General features: G+C 53.4%; 1 protein-coding gene across 1 annotated transcript; it reads right to left on the bottom strand.

The window, feature by feature from the left end:
- Window positions 1-218: 218 nt before the first annotated feature.
- ADM (adrenomedullin) lies at window positions 219-2278 on the bottom strand. The gene is made up of 4 exons (XM_082485972.1): window positions 2199-2278; window positions 1502-1612; window positions 1068-1208; window positions 219-550 (listed from the first exon to the last, which is right to left on the bottom strand). The coding sequence occupies exons 2-4, from the start codon at window positions 1597-1599 to the stop codon at window positions 241-243; spliced, it is 549 nt and encodes a 182-aa protein (XP_082342098.1). The 5' UTR covers window positions 1600-1612; window positions 2199-2278; the 3' UTR covers window positions 219-240.
- Window positions 2279-9314: the final 7036 nt, after the last annotated feature.

Here is a 9314-nt window from a genome sequence, read left to right on the forward strand (position 1 = left end):
GACGCGGCCTTCACAGCTTCCCCGCGCCGGGAGCGGGCGGCGGGTCCTTGCCGGGCCCCGGCGGCGCGGCGCAGTCCGCCGCTCCGCCGCCCCCGGCCCAGGGAGGGCGCGCCGGGGTCCCGCCCGGGCAGGCGCTTCTCCACGAATCCTTGGCGGCGGCTCCCGAGTGGCGGCCGACCTCCGGAGCGTCCGCGCCTTAGTCCATCCATCCGAGACAACCTCGGCCGGGTAGCGCGGCGCTCAGACCCCGAGGACGGGGGCGAGGGGCTGCGCCCGCCGCGTCCGGGGGCGCCGCCCGGCCCGGGGAGAGCGTGGCGGGCTGCGGCGCTCGGGCAGGGAGCGCCGCCTGCGGCCGTAGCCCTGGGGGCTGATCTTGCTGGCGGGGGCGGCGTCGTCCTTATCCTTGTCGGTCAGCTGGTAGATCTGGTGGGCCAGCTTCTGCACCGTGCACGTCCCGAATCGGCAACCCGTGCGGATGGCTTGGAAGTGGGGGAAGCTGTTAATGCTCTGGCGGTAGCGCTTGACGCGGATGTGAGCATCCTCCCGGCTGCTGCGAGGCAGGAAGAGAGAGAGCGGGCATGAGAAAAGCGCAGGGGGGACCCGGAGGAGGGGACCCAGTGGGCCCGGGGCGGGGAGGACAGGGAGCCCCCGGGCTGGAGGCGGGCCGGTCCCGGCGGTGCAGAACTATCCCCCTAATACCCCTCGGCTCTGCCCTCCGCCGGGCGGCGGGAGAGGGGCGATCTGATCGCAGAGCAGAGCTTGCTGCCGATGGGAGGAGAGGCCCCGCCAGTTTTATGGCTGTTACTTTATCTATGGATCCAGAGTTCAAGTTACTATTTATATTTGACTTTCACAGTAAAGGCGCTACTATCTCCCGCCAGCTGAAGAGCGCGGGGAAAGGGAGGCGGGAGGGTGCTTTCAGTGCGATGTGCAGCCTGGGCAGGACCTGTCTCTGGGCTTATTCTCGCAATAGATCCCCCAAGCCCCGGACACCCAGAAACGAGGGGACCCTGAAACTTTCTGTTGTCTCGAGCAAGTGCCTGAGCCCAGAAGGGTCTGGAATTTACCTGGGATGCAAGACTCGGGGATCCTCCTTCACGTCTTGGGTCCGTATGAGCGGCTGCACGTCGGCGGCTGCCCCCAGCCCCCGGAGCGCGCCCGAAGGCTTCACGTCCCGCTTCGCTCGGCTCAATGCCCATTTCGTCCATCTGAAAGGAGCGCAAGGGAAGAGGACAGCCTGTTAGAGCAAGCCTGCAGGGCGGGAGCCAAACCAAATAGATTCGAGAGGCGATAATCTTTGCCAGCGCCGAGATTTTTTTTTTTTTTTTGGGGGGGGGGGCGATATTTCCTGAAAGGGCATGAGGCCTTTAAGGAGCGGTGCAATTCCCCCAGGGAATCCAGTCCCGCTGATCACGGCCGGAGCCCGGCGCGGAGGCGCGGAGGCTCCGCAGCTCCACGAGCGGGGCTGGGCGCTGGCAGGAGGTCGCACTCCGATACTCACTTTCTTTTGAACTCTGTCGCTACGTCCACTCTTGCAGCATCCACCCCGAAGAAGGTCACAGAGCCGAGATAGAGCAGGGCTACGTGAACTAGTTTCATTCTGTCTGGGCTCCTGGTGGAGGGAAAAGAGAAGAATTGTAAGCATGGTTGTTAAGAAAAGTCAAGTAAGGTCTGTCCTTTATTTCTGGTGATTCCAGAGAGCTCCTTCCCTCGGAGAGCCCCCAGGCTACCAGGGACTTTGTGTGCGATATGAACCAGAAGCTAATATTTGCTCAAGAACTTATCACAGAACAAATAACAGAGCCCACAAAGTTTACGCTTGTCGAGAGTTTTACTTGCAGAGGCGGCTGAAAACCAGCGGGATTTCCAGGATACCCCCAGCGGCTTGCACTAGGGTTTAGCAAACCCATGAGATTAGAGAGAGCTGAGACGCATCGTCTCCAAACTCCAGCAAGTGTTTTGCTGCCTGGAAGTTTATCCCCTGATAGCTCATCTTCCCACTTCACACGCAGAACCAGCTAGTTCTGGATCTTGTGTTGTAAACTGAAGCTGATGCCAAGAGCCAGTGCAAGGCTCTGCAGCATAACTCCAAGCTCTTCAAAACAGTCCAGATTTCGTAGATTTTTACTTCCTCTCCACCTCCCCTGCATCTTTTTTTTTTTTTTTTCTGTTGTTGGAGGAAAAAAAGTAGTTCTTACCTGACAGTGAGGGTAATCCACTGAGATAAATGTTCTTGTAGTAGCGATCCGAACTTGCAGGGTTTCCTAAGGAGCGAGAACTCCTTCTTTGTGTGTCTGAAGTAACCACTGCCGAGCTGCGCTCCACCGCTCCCTTTTATAGAGCAGCGCGGGGGAAGTGGGTGGACCTTGGCGTGGCTGGGCGATTTTTCTTTGACACTTACCCCCACCCCCACATCCCCAGCACTTCTTAATCATTCTAGCGTGGATTGGGGGCAACCCATACTAGGGTAAAAATAAGAGGATTATTGAAAATTATCTTAAACAACCCCCTTGGTATTTTGATAATTATAACGACAGCTTTTAGGTGTGGATTCCGAGTCATGGCATAACTTGCAAAATCTTATAAGCCCCTCAGTCTGTTTTACTGGGGACAGACTTTTTAACTGCCGATATATAATTGTGTTTAGACCATCTGTAGCATAATTTCTCATTCTAGGGATCTTAACTTCAGGTGGGTGGAAGCAGGGGAGTAGGAACTAGACCCGAGCAATTTCAAAATCCATGAAAACCCATCAAATACCAAAGTTCCAAAAATAAACCCATATTTGGACAATGTGAATTATAATGAGTAATTATAATGAATGCCAGCCTTCTTTACATAAGTAAGGAGGTGACAAATCAGACATCATTAATGTTTATGACTCAACTTGGGTGCATTTTTTATCTAATAAAATGTATTTGATTTAGTTGATCGATTCAAATAAATCACCATTTAAATGGTTTCGGAAGATGCAGGTTAGAGCGCACTTCTGTACCTTTGAACAAAGGAAGCGGTATTGCTTTGGGGCAAACTCGGGGTCACTGAAACGCTCGGGGTTACGGACGCCAGGGAAGACTCGCTGGCTGTCGTTTTATCCCCAATCCGCAAACCTTTCTATATACGTGAGGGCACTTAATTCCCCGGTTACAAAGCTAAATCACTGCAGGATCAAGGTCTCTCTAAGAGCATTCTCCCGGAGGGCCAGCAGCAAAACCTTAGTCTGCCCACCTTCTAGGTTTTTTTACAGTCTTTAACATCTTTGCTCCGTGACGCTTCAGAACTGCAGAGGTCCGGCTTCGCAGTGGGTGCTGGAAGCCAGTACCAGATGGACCGTTTCTCTACTTGCTTGTCGCCATGCCAGTTTAGCGGAACCGAGGGAAATGCCCCAGGAGACCTGCGCCCTGGGGCGCCAGGGTCCCCTTCCCAGCGAGAGATGCTCGGGAGGATGGAAGGAATAGACTGGCGTGTGCGAGATGTTTCTCTCACATCTTGCCCCAAGCAAAGTGTTTCAAAAATCAGGTGAGTATGTACCCGTGACTCTGCCTTTCTAGATAACCGCGGTATATAACACCACCCTGGAGAGGTATGTGCAAGGGGATGACGGAAACTTTCCCGTGCTCGGCTGACTCGGTCTAAGGTGCTCTCTCCCTCCCTCCCTCCCTCCCTCCCTCCCTTCCTCAGCAGCAACGTCCAGGCATCTGGAGGCTTCTGTCTCCGGCATCTACCTGTACGGGAACGAGCTGACCCGGGAACCTCCACCCCGTCCAGCTGCCGCCCCTCCGTCCCTCGCCCGCTCTCCGCCGGCACCCGCCGGCAGGGAGGGTCAGCGCTCGCTGTGGCTGTTCCCCTTCGCATCCCGGGGCAGCCTTTACCCCCGAGCCCCCGGCGCAGCTCCCGTGGGGCGAGGCGGTTTCTTCGGCCGTGAGCTGGCCGCCGGGGCAAGCCCAGATCCGCTCCTCCGCCGCACCTGCCCGGCCGGAGCGCGGGGCAGGAGGCGGCGGCGGCTCCGGGGGCGCCGAGAGCTATAGGGCAGCGGGGGGAGCCGTAGGAGCCGGCCAGCCCCGGGCTCCCCCTCGTCCCTTCCGCCCGCAGGCTCGGGCAGCTCCGCGGAGCCGCAGTTCGGCTGCCCTCCCCACCGACCGTGCTCCGAGGCAGATATGCACAGAGCGAGAGGGTCGGGGTGTAGACTCGTGGAGGAAGAAATGGGAAAATGGGTGACCTAGAACGGGACTGTATCATGACCGGAGCTGCACGACTGCATCTGACCAGGATGACTGGATTTTAGAGACCTCATGAGGCAGCTCAGGGTCGAGCGAGTTCCAGCATTTCCTTGATCAGCAGAAGTTGAAACTGAAATCTAACTTTTCCCAATAAGAAGGCAGGATTTTGTGTGATTAGCATCACTTTGATTCAAATTAAGTCTCCAGTTCCAGTAAAAAAAATCACACGCTTCCCCAAATGCTGGAAAATCCCTCATTAAAATCCTTGGCTAAAGGGGAAGTGCATTTGTATACTCTTAGGCAAACAATGCAGAAAGAATCCTATGCTGGTTTAGGAATAGTAACAACAGTAGTAACACAACTCCCATATGAATTCCATACTGGCTACAACTGTCATTTTAGTGATACAAAATTAGATCATTCTACTTCATGAAGTGGCAAACTTTGGCACATAAATTATCAGTTTGTTGCTGATGCGATTTGTGAAAGGGCTTCATCAGGTAAAGCTGGTTCAAATGTAACACAAAACATCCTGTTCTTTGTTCAAATGCTCATTTTGTTCTTCTTAAGCACTTGCATTCCCTTGCAGTTTGGAAATGAGCAATACTCACTGCATTTGTACTATGAGGTAACAGTGGCCTCTTTAAAAATATATTTGTAAATAGTGAGTTATTTCTATTTTGAAAAAAAAAATTACACAGAATGTTCCATGGAAATACTATTCACAAACAATGATTCTGAGGCAATGCCATGCAGCTCAGCAAGACCAGGCTCTCCTCTGAAGTGTAGGGTCTCCTCTGGATGCTGCTTCATCCGTTGCAGGGAAGTTGGCCTGAAAGAACATCCAGCTCCTGTACTTATTTACTCATTATCTTGAGCATGTCATTCAACCTCTCAGTGCTGCCATATGTACGAAAGACTTTATAATATGTATCTGCTTTGGCAGGGAGATTGTGAAGATTAGTTGCTGTTTGTACAGCATTTTATTCTGGCTGAGATTTATTCCAAAAGCAAAGGTCTAAAATCTGTAGGCATCAACGGGGAATGAGTCTGCGGCAAATATCTTGTGTTGATTATGCCAGAAAATTGTTGTTTGAAGCCAGTGGAAGTGCCTTTGCATGTTTCATTTTGGGTTCAAACGAATTTTACTGAATTCGTATGCCATGAGTATGAATAGACTTGATTATATTTCGGACTGTATGAAATCAGCAGAAAGATGATACTAACAGAAGAACGACACCCCATGAGGAATGTAAAACCTCAGTCAAACACCACACAGAAAAGCCTTGCTTTAGTGCGTGCACTCAGCCAGCTTTGTCTTTGCCAAGGGGCGATGCCATTTCTGGTAGTCCCATTGGAGGTGCTTTTGGTGAGCCTTACATCCGATAGGTTTGAGTACACCAAAGCAAGACTCCTAAATGAGGGTGGGATGCATATTGGTAGGGGAAAACCTGTTTGGCATCATGGCTACTTCCCGTTTCTGGCCTGGGGTGACACTGGATTAAGGGACTGCAGGCAGAGTGTGACCTTTATATTTCCTGAAGAAGGAGTTGACTGTAGAAGGTATTCTGAACCTTCACGTCTTTTTGATGCTAAATGCACAGTCTGAGTGAGGTGACATTATCCCTTGTGTGCTTTCAGTCTCCTGGAGGGGCTGCAGCCCCACAGTTCTTCCCCTGGGATTAAATATGTCTGCTTACTGCGTCCTTCTGGAGACCTAGGCCTTGATGTCCTCACAGAGCTGCTGCTCTGTGAGCCTCTTCATCTCCTGTGAGGAGCCAGGCTGCTCTGCTGCAACAGACAGAATTATGGTTTTGGTGGTCTGGATGAAAGTTCAGTTTACTTTGCATTAGACTTTAGGTAAGCAAACAATCTGCTCTACTTCCTCCTTTGTCCTATAAGAATGTAAGTTTGCTCTATACGTGAGAGAAGTTAAGGAAGTAAGTTACAGATGACTGACTTTTGCTGTCCAGGCAGGTACACAGCGGTGTTTAGACCCAGATGAACAGTGCCCCTCATGTTACATGAGTACCTAAGATGTGCCACTTCTTATGCCATGCTTTATAAACTAAGCAAGCTTTGGTTATATTGGTCTAGGTGAAAGAAAGAGCAAGACTAAAGTGGGCACCAGTAGTGCTGGGGAATCAATAAGTAACATCTTCCTTTTGATCCAGCATTTGTTAATGCCCTGGGAAAAGTGTTAGGTGATATTCTCCTGCTAGAGGTGCTGGCTTAAAAGAGCGGTGAGACTTAAGTACTGAGATTTGTTATTACATATTGAACTTTTTATGAGTGCAGATATGATAACTCTAAGGTCCCATTTCAGCTCCAAATTGGGTAATTTCTTAGTGTCTCTAAACTTTCCCTCCAGGTTTAGCTGTCCAGAACATCATCTCTTGCTTTTGTAAACTGTTGCATGTCTTGGCTTAGTGCTTTGATTTAACTGCAGCATCCCCCCCTTGGAGTTACAGCGATGAGCTTTACCCTTGTCCACCTCACAGGGGTAACGTGTGGCTTTGTTAAGATTTGCGTTCCTTTGTTGCTACTTCAGAAATGCTTTTAATCAAAAAGCTCAGTGTTTTGAAAACAGCTTTGTGGGTTTCAGTCATTAAAGTCTACAGGATCATGAACCAAAATGCTTATGCATAACTTAAGAAAGGTATTCCTTCTTCTAGCTCTTACCTAGTACAAGAAGTGACTGGCACCATGGAGTGCATCTCTTTCTGAAAAAGTATGTTCAATCTTTTTGATGTATATATTATGTTTTTTTTTCTCCTAAAATTAACAAGCAATTTCTTTCAGTTTAGATCTTTCTACATGTCATCTCGTTTCAAAACGGTTAAGCTACGAAGTTGATTACTCCAACAAGATTTTGATGGCTGCCCTCTGCTGAGAAGGCATAAACAAGGACACTGTAATTGATTGTCAAAGCTGCCTGACCAATTTGCCTCTGGGTTATCAGCAAGACACTTCATGTGTATGTCCCAGCTAAGCAGGAGGTGTAAGAATTGCATGTTTGAAACAGCAATGTCTCTATGAAACTGCTAGTGACTGTCTGCTGGGTCCCTCCATCATGGTGGACTGTGAGGAGTAAATCCAGCGAATTTGCTGCATTTCCGTATGCACGCTAGTACATACAGCTGCTGTGGCTCCTCACTGTAGTGCAACTGATGTCCTTCGCATTGTTTGTTCTCTCTGTGCTGTAAAACAGAACGTACATTGAAGCTTATCAGACTGCTTTGGCAGACCCCATCAGTTAACCAAGCGCTGTACTGTCAGACACCCTGTTTATCATCAGCATCTCTGCTACTCCTGGTGAGCCCACCGGGCTTTAAGTCCAAAAGGTGTCAGCCTCATCTGTACATTAGAAATAGCAACACAAAATCTCCCCACTGTCTTGCGGGGTGCCCTGGCAGCCACTGCCTGTGTCTGGACCAGCACATCAGAGGCTGGGAGAGTTATGTCATGGAATTATCATAGAATGGTTAGAGTTAGAAGGGACCTTAAAGATCATCTAGTTCCAAACCCCCATGGGCAGGGACACCTTCCACTAGACCAGGTTGCTCAAAGCCCCATCCAGCCTGGCCTTGAACACCTCCAGGGATGGCGCATCCACTTCTCTGGGCAACCTGTTCCAGTGCGTCACCACCCTCACAGTAAGGAATTTCTTCCTGATATCTAATCTAAATCTACCATTTTTCAGTTTAACACTGAAACCCCGGTCCTATTACTATACTCCCTGATAAAGAGTCCCTCCCCAGCTTTCCTGTAGGCACCTTTTGAGTACCGGAATCCAGCTGCTATAAGGTCTCCCTGAAGCCTTCTCTTCGCCAGGCTAAACAACCCCAACTCTCTCAGCCTGTCCTCATAGCAGAGGCGTTCCATCCCTCTGATCGTCTTTGCGGCCCTCCTCTGGACTCCAGTGGGTCCATGTCCTTCTTACATTGGGGGTCCCAGAGCTGGATGCAGTACTCCAGGTGGGGTCTCACCAGAGCAGAGGGGCAGAATCACCTCCCTCGACCCATGTGCAGGACCTTGCACTTGGCCTGGTTGAACTTCATGAGGTTGGCACGGGCCCACCTCCTCAAGCCGGTCACCCCGCTGGCTACTTCACAGGGAGGCTGCGAGGAGACAAAGCCCACCGCTGGCGGGGAGGGCCCGGGTGGGGTTCGTCCGTTCCCCTCTCGGGCCCTCTCCGCCCGCGGAGGGCTTCGAAGCGAGGCGACAGCGTTTGCACCGGTGACTCCCAGAGTAGCGGGTCCGCGCCGCCTCAGCCGCCCGCCGCCGGCGAGCCCTCAGCCCACGCCCAGCCCGGCGGGGTCACGGCTCAGCGGTGCCGGCGGCGCGCAGGCGCACAGCGCGCCCGCGCCTCCAACATGGCTGAGGTGGTGCCGCTTCTCTTGCAGCGGGCGCGGAGGGGAGGATGCTGAGCCTCCCGGGAGCCGCCGCCGCCGCCGCAGCAGGGGTGGTCGGGCCTGAGGCGGGCTCCTCTCAGCCATGGCCAGGCTGGCCGACTATTTCATTGTGGTGGGCTATGACCACGAGAAGACAGGTAGGTGTGGCTGCGTGCAGGGCTGCCCCGCGGTGCCTGGCCTCTTCCCCCCTCCCCTCGTTCCTGCCCGGCCCCGGCCCCCTCCCGCCTCCGGTCGGGCCGCGGGAGGAGGAGGAGGAGGAGGAGGAGGAGACTGCCGCGCACACGGGCCGCGTGTCCGGTCGTGGGGAGGAGGGCGGCTGAGGGCAGCGGGGCCGGCCTCACCCCCGCGAAGGGGCGCAGCGGCCGGTGGGGGCGAGAGAAGGGTTAATCCCCCTTTCCTGAGGCGGAGCGGGCCGGCGGGAAAGCGGAGGGGCTCCTCTACCGCCAGGCGGGCGGGCGGCCGGGCCCTGCACCTCCGGCAGCGGGGAGCGGCCTCGTCTCCCGTCTGGCAGCCTCGGCCCCACCTGGCCGCCCTGCTAGCCCGGCCCCGGCCCCGCCGTGAGCGGAGCCATGGCGCGGGGCCGGGCGAGCGGCAGCCGGCCGGGGCGTACCCCGCGGCCTCGCCCCGCCGCCACGGCCGTTAGAAACGGGCAGCGGTTCCTTCGAGAAAGCGGGGGCAG

The sequence above is a fragment of the Vanellus vanellus genome (genome assembly GCF_965231255.1).
Source record: "Vanellus vanellus genome assembly, chromosome: 6".
NCBI lineage: Eukaryota > Metazoa > Chordata > Aves > Charadriiformes > Charadriidae > Vanellus > Vanellus vanellus.